The 20,769-nt window shown below is 29.7% G+C and overlaps 1 protein-coding gene across 1 annotated transcript in view; it reads right to left on the minus strand.

Annotated features, from left to right (window-relative positions):
• The window catches only part of poe (E3 ubiquitin-protein ligase-like protein poe), a 28,166-nt gene that overhangs the window by 5,671 nt on the left and 1,726 nt on the right, over positions 1-20,769 (minus strand). The window contains exons 4-49 of the mRNA XM_011499752.1: positions 20,155-20,679; positions 19,847-20,010; positions 19,495-19,729; positions 19,290-19,407; positions 19,051-19,202; positions 18,812-18,980; positions 18,452-18,678; positions 18,255-18,378; positions 17,958-18,184; positions 17,371-17,580; positions 17,113-17,297; positions 16,897-17,038; positions 16,476-16,753; positions 16,093-16,399; positions 15,856-16,013; positions 15,549-15,776; positions 15,266-15,477; positions 15,014-15,191; positions 14,720-14,938; positions 14,442-14,633; positions 13,351-14,018; positions 12,234-12,436; positions 11,750-11,909; positions 10,754-11,488; positions 10,008-10,666; positions 9,455-9,615; positions 8,889-9,044; positions 8,308-8,506; positions 8,041-8,230; positions 7,584-7,967; positions 6,965-7,404; positions 6,617-6,730; positions 6,114-6,320; positions 5,689-5,865; positions 5,440-5,614; positions 5,159-5,309; positions 4,841-5,069; positions 4,476-4,628; positions 4,102-4,395; positions 3,726-3,952; positions 3,077-3,356; positions 2,675-2,878; positions 1,987-2,484; positions 1,098-1,550; positions 615-962; positions 144-305 (exon numbers count right to left, since the gene is read on the minus strand). Of these exons, the coding sequence (XP_011498054.1) occupies positions 144-305; positions 615-962; positions 1,098-1,550; positions 1,987-2,484; positions 2,675-2,878; positions 3,077-3,356; positions 3,726-3,952; positions 4,102-4,395; positions 4,476-4,628; positions 4,841-5,069; positions 5,159-5,309; positions 5,440-5,614; positions 5,689-5,865; positions 6,114-6,320; positions 6,617-6,730; positions 6,965-7,404; positions 7,584-7,967; positions 8,041-8,230; positions 8,308-8,506; positions 8,889-9,044; positions 9,455-9,615; positions 10,008-10,666; positions 10,754-11,488; positions 11,750-11,909; positions 12,234-12,436; positions 13,351-14,018; positions 14,442-14,633; positions 14,720-14,938; positions 15,014-15,191; positions 15,266-15,477; positions 15,549-15,776; positions 15,856-16,013; positions 16,093-16,399; positions 16,476-16,753; positions 16,897-17,038; positions 17,113-17,297; positions 17,371-17,580; positions 17,958-18,184; positions 18,255-18,378; positions 18,452-18,678; positions 18,812-18,980; positions 19,051-19,202; positions 19,290-19,407; positions 19,495-19,729; positions 19,847-20,010; positions 20,155-20,679 (11,877 nt within the window). The remainder of the gene's footprint in view (positions 1-143; positions 306-614; positions 963-1,097; positions 1,551-1,986; positions 2,485-2,674; positions 2,879-3,076; positions 3,357-3,725; positions 3,953-4,101; positions 4,396-4,475; positions 4,629-4,840; positions 5,070-5,158; positions 5,310-5,439; positions 5,615-5,688; positions 5,866-6,113; positions 6,321-6,616; positions 6,731-6,964; positions 7,405-7,583; positions 7,968-8,040; positions 8,231-8,307; positions 8,507-8,888; positions 9,045-9,454; positions 9,616-10,007; positions 10,667-10,753; positions 11,489-11,749; positions 11,910-12,233; positions 12,437-13,350; positions 14,019-14,441; positions 14,634-14,719; positions 14,939-15,013; positions 15,192-15,265; positions 15,478-15,548; positions 15,777-15,855; positions 16,014-16,092; positions 16,400-16,475; positions 16,754-16,896; positions 17,039-17,112; positions 17,298-17,370; positions 17,581-17,957; positions 18,185-18,254; positions 18,379-18,451; positions 18,679-18,811; positions 18,981-19,050; positions 19,203-19,289; positions 19,408-19,494; positions 19,730-19,846; positions 20,011-20,154; positions 20,680-20,769) is intronic.

Consider the following 20,769-nt stretch of genomic DNA (forward strand, 5'->3'; position numbering starts at 1 on the left):
AGTTCAAATATAAAAAATTACCAAAAAATAAAACTGGATAATCCATGTATTGCAAGTACTTTGTTAAATAAGTAAAAAGGTTTTGATAATTTTTCAATACTTTGATTAACTACAGTAAATAAAGAGATAATACGATTTTTTACCTTTTTCAAAGTCTTGTTCTGTTGTGAATCTGACTTCTTTTTTGGCATTCTTTGCAACCATTCAGCATAAGAATTTTTAATATCGCCATTAAGCCACTTTGCCAAATCGATACTAACCCCATCAGGAGGTTGAACCGTTGCTAAAGAGTCAATTGTCTTATCCTATTTTAAACAAACATTAATAATATTACTAAATTAAATATTTTTTAAACTATATAAATTCAATTAGTAACGTAAAATTGAAAAATACATATATTTGTTATACATATAAAACAAATTTATTTAAAACTTTATAAATCAAAATTTTATATATAAAAAAAAATCAATTACAAGCCTTAATGGTTCAAACTTGTGTCATTCGTTTTCAATAAATGATTAACAAAGTATAATGAAAATGTAGCGTTAACGTCTAGTCTATAAAATAATTATTCATAATTTTAAAAATAATTTCAATTAGATGAAGTACGTTACCTTGTTCTTTTTTGAAACTGGTTGATCGGGTCTTAATAAACTTTGTAGTATTTTAAGACAAGGCAAAATAATACTCTCCATGACCACAGGACTTTTAGAATCTTTGCAGGCCATCAAGAACAACTGCATCACGCATCTCAATTTCTGCTCCCAACACGTATCTTCCTTCTGTATAAGTGCCCCTAATAGAGCCATTTCATACCTGACAGCAGTGGATAGATCTGATGTCACGACTCTACCCCTTAGAGTCATAGTCACTCTATTCGTTAATAGTGAGCATAACTCCTTCGTTGATTGTGCGTTATCCCGAGTAACAAGACATAACAATTGTCTCACCTCTTCTTGTACCTTTTTAGATAACAGTTGCTTTTAATCGTTAGATAGTAATTCGTATTTATAAATCTAGATTTCTATGTTTGTAGTACAGAAGTGACGTGAACTCCTAATTTAGAGAAAACTAATTAAAATATTTATTATGTGTACCTGGATGGTCCCTCTCCTGAGATTGTGCTCCACCACTTCTTGAATTAGTCCTTGCTTACATAGTACCTCCCTGGCCACGTTATTAGTTGCAAGAGCTCTGAGCAGAGTGAGACAGTGCTCGGTAGCCGAAGAAGCGCATCCGTAACATCTGCCAACCATCGGGATTGTCGAGCTTGTGTCTTTCTCCGGGCCCTCGGTGACGATGGTCGTTCGCTGAAACTGGAAAGTCCCCTGATCACGCTGATTTCTGTCGTAAGCAACGAGCTCGCGCCTACAAGCCAGCACACGCTGTATGATTTTGCTAAGCTCCTCAAAAGACGTTTTGCATTCGCCGCAGTACTTCTGCGCGAGTAGCTGTATGGCCCGATTCACTTGGGCGCTACCTCCTGTTGTCGTTTGAGTCACTACACCATCGTCAAGTAATCGATCGAGTCGATGTTCCGATATCTTCACCTTTAATTCATAATAAAGCATTAAGAAACTGTCTATTAAAATTCTACACCAAGCTTAATTATCACGTTTAATATGTATTTTTGCAATTTGCATATTCATATTTTATATCAGCTAAATCGGTAACAATTTATCTTTATTGATTATCTTTAAGTATATATGATGTTTATAGTAATGTTAAAAACATTTACTAATTAATCACAACGTAACTATAAAAATAATTATTGTTTTTTTTTTTTAAATAAAAAGAACAATTACTTAATTTAAAAAGTTAAATCGTACATAGATAATAAAATTGGAGTGATTTAAAATAAATGACCATCTAAATTTTTTATTTAGACTGATCGCAATAGAACATTTGTATTGCAATAAAATGAACATTTCATATAAGAAATGTCTTACACATAAGCTATAAATAATTTTGAGACGAATTACTTACTAGCAACATCTCCAGACTTGGCTTGTTTGCTATCAATGTCTTATAGACTCTATCCGCCTTCTCTAGTAATGTGTTTATTGTCACTACAGTCTTTTTCCGATCCTCGTCACTTTCTATAGGATCCACGGCACAACAAGGTCTACCAGTTAATGTATAATCAAATTTAGCGTATTTGCAGAAACCGCAGGCATGACACAAAAACGGATCCTTTTCATCGTAATTGATGGCTCGACACTTATGGCATTGAAAAACATTCTCGCCACAATTGGCGCATACGCCAGGATTAGCTGGAACACTCGCTGAGCAACGTGGACATTGGAGGGTTTCCGAAGACGCCTGAATATTCTCATAAAAATCGGCATACTCTATCATCAGATTGCACGCAACGATAGGTAAAGGAAATTCCATTTTCACTTCAGTCTGACCTTGAACAAGACTTATTTTTTTTGCCTTATGCCACATGGCGGGCTTGTTTTTCAATTCGACAACAGCCTGAACCTATAATTACATATTTTTCCAGTTAGAATTAAATCTTCGATCTTTATATAAAGTAACTTTAAACTACGTGCGTGCATACGTACATGCGCATGTATAAACGTGTGTATTACTTAATATACAAATGCACTTCTTTTGATTGAATAACGATAGATATAATACAAAGTATTTTTTAATATTAAAATTGACAAACCGTTCTGTTATTGTAGAAAACATTAATGGAGCGAACCATTTTCGTCCGTTTTAAATCACCGATACGAAGGGTTATGCGACTGATGGTATGACTACCAACTAATTTGATGATTTGCGTGGTCGTCGTGAACTTGGAATCAATTTTGATAGATGAAAGCTTTATCGTGGTCATTGGAACTTCTGGATTGTTGCAAACAAGGCAGGGCTAACAAAAATATTTATGTAACTTATCTTCTATTTATATAATTTAATTTTTCATTATATTAGCTTTATAATCAAAATAATTTAAATAGGAGTGAAGAATTTAATTTTTAATATATATGTATATATAAAATATATATTTAAAAAAAAAAACTGTTATTTTTTTATTTTTATAGATTTTATTTTGAGTTATGAAAAGTACCTCGCTTTCTAGATAGTAACCATCAAGCTCAACGAATTGAGCTAAATTGGCATAAAGGTTAGCATTGGGATGTCGAGCAAGTAATTGGTTTTGAGTATGGAGCACGGTAACTGCTTGTTCCATGTACGAATACATTTTCTTGCCATTATGAGGTGTTCGAAGAGAAAAGTAACCGATTAGGTCAACAAATTGAGCAGCTTTACGTCCATAAATTGGTAAAAGTGCCCAAAGACGCCATAAGTGATCTAGAAGAGCCTCTTGATCGGTAGCAATAGAGTTTCTGAAATATAATAACAATTATTATTATTATTATTATTGTTATTATTATATATATATATACTTTGAATAATGGATTAGATTGAAAATTTTTTAAAAATTGATTTAAAGAATAATACATGTTAACACAAAAATAAAAATATCTTAATAATTTATACGTTATATTTTAAATCTTCAAGCAATGAATAATATAGAATTTTATATATAGATTTAGTTTAAAAAATCATTATTATATTTTGTATATGTAAAAACAACATTTCTTTAGGATTAAAGATTTATTTTTAATTTAATTTAAATACTTTTTGTAATACATTTTGTTTATTAAAATTATTTATTTTATCATTTTCTGTACATTCAAAGCTGAGATACTCACTTGTAAAAAGCAAGAATTAAAGAATGGGCTTGCCAACGAATATTTGTATTATTTGTTTCTAAAAGGAAAGTCTGTATAAATTTGGTGAGTAAAGCAGGAGAAACTTGCTTCTGGATCTGTTCAACTAAAATAATACACTGAGTTTCTTCAAATTTAGCTTCGCTATCAGAATCTTCAGATTTGTCACGATCTCGCCTCTCTTTAGTATTGATTGCTGATTTTAAATCCTAAAAATTATTTTTTTAAAAACTGTTAAACTTTGTATATGAAAATTCTTTTAAAAATAAATGTTTTTTTTTCACCAACAATATACATAGGTGACATTTAATGTTATTTTACATTATATGTTATATTTAAATAATTGTAAATAACTTACTTTGCTTTTTACATCTTTTGTCTTTGATGAAGAACAAATGGCACACTGAAGCAATTGTAAAACAGTTGGACTAACTCCTTCGTCCAAAAGCGTCGATATTGTAAATAAATAAGATAATACTGTATTATGCTTCAAACAGAATCGTTGCCAATTACCCGTTCGACTAGTGGCTATTTCAACACAACATTTCAAATGTTCTATTAATTCGACTAAAGAATCATATGGTAAATTTATTGAATGAGGTATGGGCTCGAGAACATCATATCCTCCGCTATTACAGCATTGTTGAACAGACTGAAACATTGTTATTTATGAAAAAAATGCTTACATATTCTTCGCAAATAAATATTTAAACTACATCAAGCTGAACATACTTTTACATGAGAAACTAAAGCATGAAGATCACGGAGTTGCCTATATTTTTCTTTATTACCACATATGAATAACAACAGCTTTCGAACTTGACGACGTACAAATGGTGTTTGATAAGACATCATATACTCACAAAGATAAAAGTACCATGATTGCTGAAAAACGTAATGTCAAAACAATAATCATAATCCTATTGAAAACATGAGGTTGTTGAAGATTAATATAATAATTATCGTTAAATTTTTTATTAATTTAATAATTTTAAATTCTTAATTTTAATCATAACACTATTTTATGTTTTCTTGTAATTAATTAATTTGTATTTGTACATTATAAGACAAGTTGAATATTTTACATTATTTAATACCTTATCAAATGCTGGCTGAACTGTATTAGCCTCTGCATATTTATGTACTTGATATGGCAATCTTAAGGCCATTTCTGTTAGCAATTGAGGATAAGGTTCGAAAACATCGTTAGCATGGCCTTTTACATATAAGCGTAAGAAGAATGGTGACATGTCAGGTGGCGATGTTATAAGATGTTCCTTTAATAATTGTCCACCAATAATATTTCCTGATTCATCCGTAGAAACACTGCAGTAAAATGAAATATTTGTATTAATAAATATCTCGTTGATACAATGACATCAAAGTTTATATTATCTAATTTTCTTATTCCTTACGTTTTCCAATATTCGAGTAACGCTTTCAATAAGCTTAAACAGTAATCAATGACGCCAGATTTGCTCAATATAATTGCTATCATTTGAGATGTGAAATTAGAACTTTCAGATTGACTCTTTGTATTATATTTAGATCGAGACATCAATACACCTTAAAATATAAAAAGACGCAGATAAAAAAATATAAAAAGCCCCAATTAGTTATAATTCATAGTAATTTAATTTAAAATAAAACAATCAACAATTTCTCTATACAATAAATTCACTGAATAATAACTCACTTAATAATCTCATAATAACAAGATGCACTTCCCTCTTATTTGTTCTACAGCATATTTCATTTATATCAGGTTTCTCCATATTAAGTTCTTTCACGAATAAATTCAATAAATTTGCGAAACAAGTCCTATCCCTTTCATCTTGGCCATCGAGATCAGAGGTTAGCATAAGGATAACCTACATGAGCAATAATTTACATGCAAATTTTTTTTTTGAAAAAATTTTAAATAAAATAAGCATATTTTTGTCACCTGCATAAAAGGAATCGCTCGAACACCCGGAACATTCGATAAATTGGGTATGAATTGCATTAATCTATCTAATAGCAGAAGTCGCACATCGTGTAGATTGGTTGTTACTTCTCCAGGAATATCGTTCTCTTGCTCTTCCCCTTGCTCTTGCTCAGTATTAACTTCTTGTTCTGGAGCCTAAAATTTTATTTCATCGCATCTTATTCATAAAAATAAAAGTGAATAATTGTAATATAACTTATATTAATTTTACAGAAGGAATGTACAAAACTCTTCGTATAGAATTACAATTTTAAATACAAAAATCATAAACTTAGCTCAACATATGAACACATTAATAATTCATTTTTGAATGTAGGAGGTAGCGTAACTACACTGCAAAAGCGACTTATTGCAGGCAAGAAAATTAAACTTATACCTACAACGAAATTTACGGGTGCACTAAGAGAGCTATTTTCAGATCGTGCCTGCTGATTAGTTCGGCTGCCGCTTGCTGATAAGCCGTCGACTTGACCATCTCCATATGCCGAACTGCGACCAGATACGTTCTGCTCGCCCATTATGCTGTCGACTGCACTGCCGCCACTTTCGCTACCACCACTTTCGCTTCCTTTGCTACCACCACTGCCACCCTAATTAGCATAAAAGTTAATTTCAGTATAAGTTCTAATAGACGATATCATGCAGAATCTTAATTAATTGATAATTTTGAGGCACCTTTCACTAAACAGTTTCTTATAAGGTCATCAATATTTTTTGTTGAAACTTCTTTTCATTTGACAATAACATTAAATTATAATTAATATATTTTTTAAAATTATAAAATTCTATGATTTCCGGTTAATAATCAATATTTATTTAAATCAAATGTATTCATTGATCCACTAAACGAAAATAATTATATTGAAAACTTTAAATCTGGACATACTTGCTCAGCTGGTGATGTTCTTAATGTACTGCCATCGGTCGCTGCTGTTGATCCTTCATCATCCGAACCTCCAGCTGAAGCAGTAGTATCAGAATAATGGCCTGCCTCTTGTCCCTAGTATATCAATGATTACAAATTAATATTCAATGTTACAGCAAACCCAAAGACCATAAGACTAATTAATTAGCAATATAGGTACAAATATACTTCGTTAATCAAAACGAATTCGAAAAATCAAAATTTTATTTGATTCTAATGTAATTTAAAACCTTTAAAATAACTTTTAATGGAGCTTTAATTTTAAATTATGCATTTTTATTATCTCTTTTTGTGGATCATAAAATATACCTGAGCAGAACCCTGCACCTGAGCGAGTCCTTGAGCAAGATCCTGTAGTCTTTGCAATGCTTGTCCACTAAGATTTCCTAATGCTTCAAGAGCTTGAAGATTTGCTAATCCCTGCTGAAACCCTTGCTGTAGGACCTCTATCTGTCCGCCAGCTTCTGTATCCTGCATACTAAGCGCAATAGCGAATTCAACCATGGCCTCGTCGTCCTCAGCCTGAGGAATATCAAGAAGCTGTGGAAAGCCACCTGGACCAAGAAGAGCTTCTAAAGGATTAACCGCTCGTGCTGCCGCGTTAACCGCTTGATTACCACCTTCTGCACCCAATAACACCATTGGTACGACATTATCGACGTCGAACTGCTCATCAACCTCAGGTGGTTCTAGTGGTTGTGACTGTGGTATCACTGCCAAAGGCTTGTCCTCAGTTTTTACTGTCATATCTAACAAAATAATAAAGAAAATTATTATTTGTTTAGTTACAATAATAATAAAAAAAAACTGATATCGACTTTCCATTTTATTCCTATATAATTTAATTTATTATAATTCATTTTAGTATTAATAAATTGAATTTCAATTATTTTGAAAGGCTTGACAATGTTATTTGTTTGTTACTTACTCGAATTGGAATAATGTGGAGGACTTGGTATATAAACTCTACGTCGTTTGTATCGTGGTCGTAGTACTTTTATTATGGCTTGTTTCGCGTTAAAGCTAATAGTTGTGTCAGAACTAAGTAAAAGTTGTAAATAAAGTTTTGCTGCTACTGGAGTGAAACCATCCATATCACATATTGTGAAAGCATGAATTATCTCAATAATGGCATGAATAATAGCCTCTGTATGGGTAAGCCCAGGGACCACTACTGGCACTAGTGCTAAATTTTTTGGATAAGCAGCATGTAGCAACCATAAGACGTTCATCAACTGGAGCATTAAGTGCAGATTATTATTTTCTTCATTTGTTACTTGAGATGCCAATCTATCTTGTTCGAAAATGAAAACTATACGAAAAATATTTATAGTTAATAGCGAGAAAAAAATTTCAAACATATTTATTTATAACTTTTAACTTACTTGAATTCTCATCAATTGCTTTTACTGAATTCTGTTCAGCAAATTTATACAAATTTTGTGGACGAGTAACTGCTACACTTCTTACAATTAAAATTAATCGATAAAAGTTTTCAGCATCAATATCACAAGGGTCTTCAGTCTCGCGCATTGCTTTCAATGAATCAAGAACATGAGTTAACAAGACTTGATCCTAAAAAGCAAAGACAAAAATAATATAAATAACTAATGTATTAATAAAATTTAAAACAAAAATTGGAGATATTCAACCTTGTGCGAGTGATAATTAGATTTTGAATTATGTAGAGCTGCAAGGAGTGCAGTAGTATGAATTTGCACAGATGGAGGTGTTGGTAAAGTCAATAAATTAGAAGCAACTTCAACTGCTGTTTGTTTTAATGTTGCTTTAGTCTCATCAGTAGACAATGTGAATGACGACTCCAAAACTTCGAGTATACTTGAAACCATTCTAAAATAAATTAATAATCAATATTTATATGATTAATCGTCCAAAAATAATTTCTTTAGTTATAAACATGTAAATTATAAACATTTAATAAAAGACAAATAAAAATTTAAAAAATTATACAATAACAATACTACAAACATACATTGCTATTCTATAATACCGACTTCGTGTCTTACCTCTCAACATTAATTGATTCATCCTTTGTTGGTCTGATTGGATTATAATAATTAAGAATAATAAATATTAGAAGCATATTATATATATATGCACACACACACACAATATATTTATATAAATGGTATATAATTTTACTTTGTTATAAGACTCAGATTATGCTATAATGAATATCTATATAATAACAGAGAATAAAAAGTTTTCTTACTTATCTATAGCAGTTAACGATGTTGGTGAAACCGTTGGATTATCTGAATTAGTATTTGCAATAGCTCCTGTTGTGACCTGTGCAGGCGCTGATTGCCCTCCAGGAATATCTTCCGACTCGTCCGGCCATCCAAAAGCATCTTTACTTTTTCCATATCTTGAATAAGAAATTCAAACAATTATATATTTAAATAAGAAAAACATTAATAAATATCAATTATTAAAAATGTAAAAGTTTTATAGAATTGTATGTAATTTTATACTTAGACTAAATGAAATTTTATTTTCAATATTTGTCTTGCTTAAAATAAAAAAATATAAATTAAATTAAAATTTAAAATAATATAAAAAATGAATATATTAAAAATTAAATTGTTAAAATCGATGAAATTCTAATGAAATTATTATTTAAAATATTTTTAATTAGTATTCTTAACTTTAATAAAATTTTGATAATAAAAATTACTCTCCATAAGAAGATTTATTAACTAATTGACTAATAGTTATATATTGAATTCACATTTTGTCATAGAATAATTAATTAATGCTGAAAATAGTATAATTTACATTTTGATAGAATCAACCATTGTAACATCTTCTGGATCATGAGAGGAACCGAATGTGATTATAAGTTTCTTATCTGCCTGAAGACTTTCTTCTCTTGTTAATGGTATATCAAACCACCGACTTCGTGTCAATGTTGCTCTAACAATACTTCTTCCAAATACCTAAATTAAACAATATAATTGAAACATATTTAATTTAGTTGTAATAAACGTGTAAATCAAAGCATAAATTTTATTAATTATTTCATTAAACTTTACTTTTTTTTTCATTTTCTTTTAATTTCAATTTAGTTCTCATTACCATACTTCATAAAAAAAAATCAAATGAAAATTTATATAATAAATCTTATTGATTAATTTTAAAACTACTTGTTATCAGCTAATTTTTTTCATAATTTTTTTTAATTTAATTTAATATTTTTAGAGATAGTTATATAAAAAAAAAAAATTTTCATTTTATCCAAATACGAATTTAATAATTCAGATATTAAATTTAAAAATTCAAAAATCTTATAGTATAAAAATTTTAAATTAAGAAATTGTGTTATCTATACCTTTATATATAATGGGGCTCGTTGTATATCTTGAGTTCCCAGTTGAACTCGAATTCCCGTCATAACCAAAATGGGGTCGTTATTTGTAACTTCTACAGTAAATCCCCTAGGTTTTGTTGAAACAACATACATACCAGTAGTGTTCAATCTATGTTTAATTTGCAGAACATTGTAAACTTGCAGTAAATCATTGCCACCGAATTCAACATCGTTCATCACCTGGCATTGCTCGAAGAAATCAATTGGGAAATTAACGGAAGCCGTGGGTTTATTCGATTTCAGAGTCTTCTTTTTCTTTGTCTGTTTCAAGTTTGAAATCAATCCTACCGGCTGTACGCTCGATGACATCCAAAATCCAGTTTGTTCCATAGCAGCCATATAGATTCTAAGACTGCCATCTTCACATAAAAGAATTAAAGTTGTACGGTGTTCCGCGTTTGAACTTGGATGTCGAATTGCTACCATATCCATAATTTTAGCTTTGGCTGGCACAACTTTAATCTCCTGAATCATTATCGTATCTGGCTTGATCATGAAAATAACAGGATTATTGCTGGTCTGAAGAACCGAACAAACGAGACCCGGATGATTGGCTACTTCGCTCCACTGACACAATGGCTGAGGCTGATTATTGTTTGACTTATTGCCACTGCCACTACCTAGAAAAAAATAATCCAAGCACACAATAATTTTAATATCTTTTTGATATAATATAAAGTATAAGCCGATTTAATAAAAAGTAATACCTCCACTACCGTTCGCCTTATTAGAAATGTTAATCATATTAACATGATCGATGTCATCAACATACTTCATAGGTGCAACAAAACTTTTGCCACTGCCATAACTAAAGAAAAGCAGCTGCAATGCATGTGAGTAATAAATGGAAACTCCGCCGCCACATACTTGTCCATTATCCTTGATATCGGAGTGATAGACAATGAGAGTATGGGTGACAAAGAAAGGTCCATGCTTTGCTAAACTCTCTTCATCCATAGCCTGACAATATATATAACCAGCAGATGACATCAATAGCATATGAAATTCATTGCTTTCCGTGTGTATAAAAGTACAATCGCGTATTTTTCCAGTTGGTACGAGGAAATAGTACTGAGGACACAGGGCATCCTTACTTAAATCATAAATCTTAACAAAGTCAGCTGTAACAAGAGCCAACTGAGTTTGAGAACCTGGAAGCCAGATCGCTTTAATGATGAAATTGCCAGTCTCAAGATGGGGATGTAATACTAAATGATCAGAAACAGTTCCCGTGCTATTAAACGTAAGTACATGGCAGTCCTTAAGACCGCAAACTGCCAAAAAGTCCTCGTTCCATTGGTTGCCCGTCATTGAGAGAACAGTGAATGGAATCGGAGCTGAAGCCAAGCGAGTCAAAGTTAATTTACGCTTCGATGAGTCGGCTTGCTTTAAAAGAGCACTTAATTGCAGAACTGTGATTTTTCCTTTTTCATGGGACACGGCTAGAATAACATTACAATATATTATCTAATTTTGTTAATACAAATTTCTAACAAGTTAAAAATTACAATCCCATATTTTTTGACATTCGATATATGTACATAACTGTATAAATACAAAATGACACATTTATCTTGCTTAATAATTAATTTATTTAATACATTTTAGAATATCTTTAGTTTAAAGAGTCAAACAAAAACAAAAAGCAAAACAAAGTATTTTACAACTAGAGTATAAAATTATTTGTAATTTTAAACATTTACCAAGATGCTGTCGCTTTCCATGTGGAGAAGATAAACAGCACATAGCTACTCTTCTAATCATATGTGCAGATAGAAGTTGACGAATAGTTTGTCCTTGATCACCTGAATAATTCATTCGCACATTTTCAAAAGCTCCTTCTTGCGATCCAAGTGTTGGTAGCTTTGAACAAAAAATAATTCACACTTAAACTGCAGGCTATTTTACAGTTAATGTAGCTAAGAAAGATTTTATTAATTTCATATTCAATGAAATATTTAATAGTAAAAATTATTGACAAATAGAAAAATTTGTAATATTAAAAATCAATATGATGAATTAACTGCATTTGATACAAATGTACAATGAAAAGAATTATAATTATAATTTATATTTCGAAATATTGAGTTTATTTACTATATATTATTTACTATTTACTGTAACCAGTAAAAGAAGTTGAATATCCGATGATACATATTTAATTAAAAAATTTTATTTTAAAATTACCATAAGTTGATCGGTATGTTCGAATTTTTTTTGTACATAGTGCAGTTGTGACAAAGCAGCTTGTGCTCGTGAGTGACAACCGACGGGTGAAAATTTTTCACAAGATGATTCGACTGCTGGTATTAAGCCATTAGTCAGTTCTACTAACGAAAGAACTAATCCACTGCCCCACAATTTCGATAAGATCCAATCCTTTGAACCTTCTAAAATTAACATAAATCATTTCTAATACAAAAAAATACTAAGTGTTATTGAATAGTTTAACATTTAATTTATATAATATGAATATTATATAAAAAAAAAAAGGTTATTCAGATATATATTGGTGGGAAATTAATATATTTACTATTAAAGTGACCAAAAGCGAAATACATAAAGAATTTTTGGGAATCTATAAGAAAAAAGAACATTGTTTTTCAATCAATTAGCAGCACGATTGCTTAAATACTTTTTAAATGCTTTATACATATGCCCGAAAAAATATAAAGATCTATTTTATAGCCTTAGTTGTTGCTGTCATAATCTATTCTTGGAAACATTTTAACAAACACGAATAAAAATCAGATACAGAAAATGGCTCTCTTATTTATGTTTTATAAAAGTAGCGATAGTACAGTAAAAATGATCATCTATTACTAATTATGCCATATAGCTAAATACATTTTGTTTTTTATATTATACAACATTAACGCAATAATTCTTTCGTAAAATTCGTCAAACTTTAACATAAATTATATTTAACATAACCCTATTATTCTTAAACTAGTTTAAATAATTCATAAAATTAAAATCAACGGGTATATTTCTCTACACCAACGATGGGTATTTTTGTCCAACTATTCTCTAATTATTTTATGTTAGTTTATCTAATAAGTTGTTTATATTTGATCTGGCTCAAATTCAATATCCAATGTTTATCTACGAATTCTTTTTTAACGCAAACTATATCTACAGGGGATATCAAAATTGTTAAGCAGACTTATCTTTCATTGTATTTCATATAAATTGTATGTATTTGTTAGTGTTTTATAAGCTCAAATATAGAATGCTTTTCTTTTTAAAAGAGAAAAATCCAATACCTAATTTATTAAATTACAAATTAAGCGAAAGATATTACCTAATTGTTTAGCGAGAGCTTGTTGCTTTTGCTTGTCTTTTGTACTTCGTTCGTGTTTTTCATTGAAGTGCACAGGACTCGATGCTCTACGTCTAAGACTACTTGTCAATAACATTTGACTATCACTGTTTCCGTTAGCATTATGATATGATGCTCCATTAGTAGTTGGATGTTCAGAACTCTGAGGACTTCTTTTTGTAAGTGCCTGACAGGATGTATCTTCCTTTGCACCACAGTCGCAAAAAAAGTTACCATACTTGGCGTAGGTGACGTCGTGACCCCTATGGCAAACACGGGCACAGACCGAGCAAACCCCTACGCCATCTACCATATTACAAGTATGGCAGTGATACCAATGTTGATTCATAAATTCCTTCTGTGTTATAGTGAATGTACAAAGTTTGTTGCACAGATTATCCTCGTCCGAGTCTTCAGCACCGCTGTCGTCATCATCGTGAGCGATTTCATCGATCCAATCACTGTCCGTAACGTCATTACATGGCTGCGCACCTTCCCATGGTGGACTCGTTGCACGATCTTGAATAAGTTTCTGAGGACAGACTGCATTCATAATATCGGCTACATAATTCAATATACAACATCCTGCTTCTATATATGATGAAGACTTGTCAAGATTTTGTGGTTCTTTAATCAAGAGCTGTCCCTTGCTGTAAAATATTGTTTTAAAAATGTAAATTGAAGAAATTTAATATTTCACATGCTTATGTATTAAAATATATATTTTAACATTAAAGAGATAAAAAATTTATCTGCTGCAAATGTAAAAAAATATATATAATAATATCTGTGTGTATATATATATAAATTTTTTTTATATAAAGGAAATAAATTTAAACTTTTACGTATTGCTTTTTTCAATCATTAAAAAATTTCGTCATACTTTTTAAAACTTTCATTTCATGTAGCTCATAAGATTTATGTAATTATAAAAATGTTTACTTTTTAAGTAAAATACATTATACAATATGTTAAATACTATTATACTTTTGCAACAAAATCAATTAATTTAAATTTAAAATTGAGCTCAATAATTTTATTCACAAATTATTTACATATATTTTATAACTTACCACAGCTCTATCCATTTAATAGCAGATTGAAAAAGCAAAACGTGACCTTTATCAGATCCAGCATCCGCTAGAGTTGACATTACTTGCATTAATTCAGAAAAACTCACACCTTCTGCAGATGTAGACAAAATGCGAGAAGCTATTGGTATAAGGCCTTGAAGAATGGTAACTGATACCCCATCGCTGACAATACTTAAATAATATTTCAATTTTTAAATTTACGATTTTTCGAACTAGTACTTACTCACTATAACTCGGATAACTTCAAATTAATTTACCTATGTTCTTTAACAATATAACTAGTAAGTGCTCGAAGCAATTGATTATTTTCTAGTAAAGACGGTTGCTCTTCAATTGACGCTGGTGCTTGATTATTTGGTGTTGAAGCGTCTGTCAATAATGTTTGCCATTGCCCTTGAACTTGTTCATTATTTTGAATATTATTTGTTGTATCATTTTTAGGTGCTTCTTCAGAAGTGGAAGCAACAGGTGTTGTGCTATAACATTTTCTTCGATTAATTTCAAATATAAAAATCTTAAATACTTATTAAATATAAAAAATATATTAATACATGGAAGCTGATGGAACTACTGGCGCTGGTAAATTTTTAGGTGGTGTGTTTGAAGCAAGACTTGAAGTTCCAAGAATAACATGTCCAAGCCATGATTGGAGCTTTTCATTATCCACTTTAGCTAAATTGGATACTGATCTACATAGTCGATCAAGAGAGCCGTCGTTTTCTTTTTCAGCTAATTTCATTCAACAATATTTTACTAAATATTTTACTAAATCCGTTATTAAAAGCAATGTTAAATTGACTTACCGGCTTTAAAAAGTTTATTAAAAAAGTGTAATACGTGGTTACTGAACTGTTGAGAGGATTGTGGTGATGCTATTGAAAGAAGAACTGACACAAGCGTTCTATTTGTGTTTGGTGCAAAAAATTGATCCAAAGCTTTACAACCGACTGGTTTTTCTAATAATTGTTCCCAATACTTAATACATTGTTTTAAAATATTTCCATCAATTGATATGCTAATATTTGAAAATAAAATACATAAAGCATATAATATTCAAACAATATTCCATATTTAATATTTACTTACTTAATCGTATCATCGGAATTACTGGTATAATCAACGATTAAATTATATGTACGATTGAGTACAAATAAATGTTCTCGTATCTGTCGAACTTCACTCTCTGGCTCACCAATCAAGGTATTCAGAGTTGCTGAAGCCAATTTATGGAAAGACTCTGTTCGCATATCCATTGTTAATGAAATAAGAATATCTATAGCATGATTTCGAATTTCAGAATTTTCTGTTGTAGATCTATAATTAAAGAAGAAAGATAGTACATTTTTCTTTAAAATATTTAATTTTAAAATAAAATTTATTATTTTACACTCACTTTACATATTCCATGATAAATGTGACCAATGAATATAATAAATTTTTCAAAGATGGATTAATAGAAAATGATCCGTATTCCGATAAAGAATTAATGTGATGATTAATAGTTGTTAAAATATAACTTTCAGCTGGAATAATATCATTGGCATAGTTGTTCTAATAATATAAAGAATAAAACTCATGTAGTAGATAATAAAAACATTAATCAAAAAATTAAAAAAATTTTTTTGCATACCCAAGGAACATGAGAAAAATTTATATTTTTCCATTTATCGAGTACTGATCGCACATTGTTTGGTAGCAGACTAATTAGCGAAGGTTCACTTGCCCAAGTTGCACCACTCATGCAAATTATTTCATCAAGAATAAGAAAATCTCTCATCGTATACTTTTTACTATTTTCCGAAGTTTCTTGGATTTGATATAAAATATTAGATCGACACGACACTAAAATTGCATCAGTCAATGATAAAATATGTGGTAATATTTCTACAACAAGTTTATTTGCGTTTGAAGCAGTAGACTCTGTTGTTTGTTGAACTCTGAAAAATGTAAAAATAAATTTTAATTGCATGTTATTATAAAGAAAATTAAAACAATATAAATACTGTAAAATACTTTGAAGCTTCGATATTATCACTAGTAGACTTCCATATACTTTCATCCATTACAACTTGCAATTTTCCTATTACTGCAGCTAAAATACAGAGTGAACTCAGTTTTGGTAAAGACGATTTTGGTATAATTTTTTCATTTGCGTTAACCTCTGGTTTTAAAGATTTTATACAATTTTTTGCAAGTGCCACATCGTATTTTAAAGAATTAACAGTTGATGAAACTGTTTTTAATAAATTTTTTGCATATTCTGTGTACATGCCTTGTTTAACCAAACAATCCTGCATAATGTAAAATAAAAAACAAAACTCATTATAATTATAGTTAATTGCATTATATTTAAAAATTATCGCTGTATTACAATTAACTACAAATATTTTAGAATTATTTTTTAAAATAATTATTATAAATTTTTGCGCTTTACCTTCATCCAACCAGTGAAAGTTTTATAAGCAGCACGTGGTCCCCATATTAAAGAATGAAGTAAAAGTGGACCTGCTGGAATTTCTTCTCCTAAAGCAAGTTTATCCATGTAAGGGGTCGATGGTGGTAACATGAGTAATAATCTAAATTTATAAAAATGAAATTACAATTATAATCAATCTTATAAATTTAAAAATTCTCATTCTAATTATTTTACCTCCAACAAATGGAAAAGCAGTATTGCGTAGCAAATAAACCAGTACAGCTCATTTTGTCTTTATTCTCTGATCCAGATTTTCTAGGTAAGTTAGTTTGGTTTAAAATATTCAAAATATCGATAAGAGCATCAATCAATAATGGATATTTCATCTTATCGGGCGTTCCCAAAATAAAATTATAAGCCTAATTTAATAAAAAATTAATGAAAAATAAGTAATGTACATAAATATTAAAATAATATAAAAATTAATCATACCAATCCATCTAATTTAGGTGTATCTTGATTATTAAAATCATAAGTAGTCAGATTGTAAAATCGTGGTTTCATGGAAAATTCATCTTGTGGACCAAAATTTCGATAATTATCTTCAATCTCTTTCCATGGAGTATAAATTCTTGCAGCTTGCTTAGGTCCTTCTTTAGTATCAGAGACTAGACTAGTAGCAGAAAACAAATTCCATTGAACCTATAATAAAAGAGTTCAGTTAATAATAGAAATATTTTTTTTTATTTTATTAATCAATATATTTTATTATTTTATTGCTAACAAATATTTTTTAATCTGTTAACTTGTGCGAGATTTTTACTACCGTTCAGTCGACACTATCAAAGAGACGGCCCTGTTTTCTCTAATCAGTTTATTTTACCAAAAACTAATTTTTTACTCTTGCATTATAGTGGCAAATGAAAATGTTAAGTGAGCGACAAAAAAAAAAAAAAAAAATGAAATGAACAAAATGGAAAAAACATGGCATTAAAAGGCCAGAATTATCCACTGCATAATGCATTGAAAAATCATACTTAACAATATAATATACTTAATAATTGCATTGTATGCCTTACTTGTTCTAGTAAACTAGTAGGTGCATCGTATAAATGTTTCATCATGTATTCGAGAAGAAGAAGTAAACGTGATAAATGTAATATTTGCGAATCCTTCATTGGACTTTTAATTGCTTCGCTACATCGAACTGCTCCACTACCCGTTACAAGAAGTACAGATTTCTTTTGCATTAAATTCAATGAGTGAAAAAGAAAAAGAACAAGTTGGGCATGTTCTACATTCAAATCTAAAAATATATTATTTTGATAATAATTCAAATACAAATAACAAATACTTATGCTAATTAATTTACTCACCTTCGTTTTCAGTTTCAAAAGTCATAGGAGGATTACAAACATTTTCAACCATTGTTGTTACTAATCTCTGCCAAATGCTAATACAAGCTGCTTCTTTCTCTGATTGTGGTTTTAATAGAAGTATCTATAGCATAAATAATTTTAAAATTAATATTTTCTGACAAAAATTAAAAATACTATTTAAAAATGTTATCTACCTGAGCAAGAACACTGAGTGTTCTTGGATATACTTGTAAAGGCCAAGATGAAGAATTGGCACTTTCAGTTGACCAAGGACTAACCCCTAAGTGGTGAAGCAAAGTATTCTGCAAAGTTTCACTCAATGTATTTCTTGCTAATAAATTATGTGTATATCGACTTAAAGCTTGTGAAAATTCAGAATACATTGCACCTAATGTGGCACCATAAAAAACTGAAATAGTACCTAAAAAAAAAAATGTCAGCTTATTCTCTATTAAAACAACAAGATTATATCGTCTCAATTTTATTAAATACAAAGAAATAACAATACCTAATTCATATTAAATTAAAAGATTTTATTAATATTAAGCCCCTACCTGTCTCTGTACGAGCTGCTTCATGGTCTAAATCTCTTATTATTGCAGCTAATATTACCATTTGTTGTTCTACTAAACCATTGACAACATATTCTCTTACATAGGCACTTCTGCTGCCAATCAAATGTTGATTCATGAATTGAAAAATTTGAGTTGCTAATGCAATGTACTATAGAAAAAATAACATTGAAAATTAAACATTAATGACTGAATGTATAGATAACAAATAGGTTATATACCCCATGAGGCTCTCGATTATCAGGTACTACAGTTGCATTGCGTTCTGTATTTGCTTCTTCATTAGTATCTTTTGCTGTACTAGCAGGAGGTCCATCAGATGAATCTAAAGTCTCTTCAAACCAAAGTCCCAAAATAGGTTCACTATCTTCTTCTAAGAAATAAAAAACAAATTTAAAATTATTTTTATAAAAAAATTGCATACAATAACAAATAAACTACTGATAAAAATTATAGATACCTTGATCAGTGGAACTTTCAGAACAACTATAAAGATCTTCATAATAAGTTGTAGAATCAGATTGACTTAATGTATCACCTTCAAGAGGATGTTTTTGTATTCTTTTAAGTGTGCAAGCCTATATAAATTTTAAAATTTATATAACTTTTTTATTTAATTTAAATTTACATTAAATATTCGATATAATTATAGTACAATGTATTACTTTTCGATAGCTTATAGTTGCTAAATAAAACAATAAATGATTTAAAGGTGCAGCTTGGAAAAATGTCGATACTCTTTCTAAAGCTGTAGCAGTAGCTAAAATATCTAAAGGAGCTGGTTCTGGTGGTGAAATTTGTTCTACGCCAGCTTCAACAGAAACATCTTCTAAAAGAGCACCCATTAACGTAAGTGCATGTGATGCTAAGGCCACTGATAAAACACCAAAGCCTTGTTGTCTATTGATAATACACATATATAATTATACAACTTATTATAGTTAATCAACAAACTTATTTATAATAAGCATAAATTAAAAAATTTCTGTATAGACCAGTGAGTAAATAATTTCTTACACTTTCATTAAATTTATTCTACCACTTCCATCGCGTGCTTTACTCGGTGATTTTCCTTTTTCTTCTTTTCCTTTATCAGTTACACTAAAACTACTAACGGATAATTGAGCTTGTAAACCAGCCACCAAAAGCCATACACCAATTAATAAATGATTTTGAAGTATCTGTAAAAAAATGGAATTAATTTTATTTCAAATTAAATTAGAAAACAAATTACAAAATTTTCTTTATAAAAAAATAGATACTTCAACTATATATTGTCAAATTTTATTTGGTTGAAAATTCAATTAAAACAACGAAATACTTACATGCCCACCAGCTCTTGTACTATGTCTAATTATATTGGAAACTAAAGTAAAAATTTCTAAACTTCGTTCTACAACTGTAATAGCTAATGCATCATATTCTTCTTCAGTACTTTTAGTACTTTGACTACTTTGTGGATTAACACTTGCATTAGAATTGCATTTTGGTGAAATTGCATTAGTAATTCCAACAATACTTGATGCTGTAGCATTTGCAATTGAACAGTAAAGACAAGCCATAGTTAGCAATGACAATTTTTCTAATTTTGCTGGGGTCAATGGTTCAAGAATTGGTAAAGATACAATATTATGTACAATATTAATATCATTGACAACAGAATGAAGACTATGACGTATTGTATGAGCTTCCGATTGATTTGCTGGTAAGCAAAAACTTTTTCTGTTCAAGTATGCTTGATATTTTCTTGCATAACGAGATAAATGTGGTAGATTGGAACACATATTAAGAAGTATATCCCCTGCGCCCATACTTTGAAGAGTATTGATATTGTTTGCAATGAACATTAACTAAAAATAAAAAAATTTTTTTAATATAAGTTAGTATTTTCTTAAATAAATTATGATATAAAGTAACATTAAATTTGACTTTAAAATTAT

The sequence above is a fragment of the Ceratosolen solmsi genome, unplaced genomic scaffold (assembly GCF_000503995.2).
Source record: "Ceratosolen solmsi marchali unplaced genomic scaffold, CerSol_1.0 scaffold35, whole genome shotgun sequence".
Lineage (NCBI taxonomy): Eukaryota > Metazoa > Arthropoda > Insecta > Hymenoptera > Agaonidae > Ceratosolen > Ceratosolen solmsi.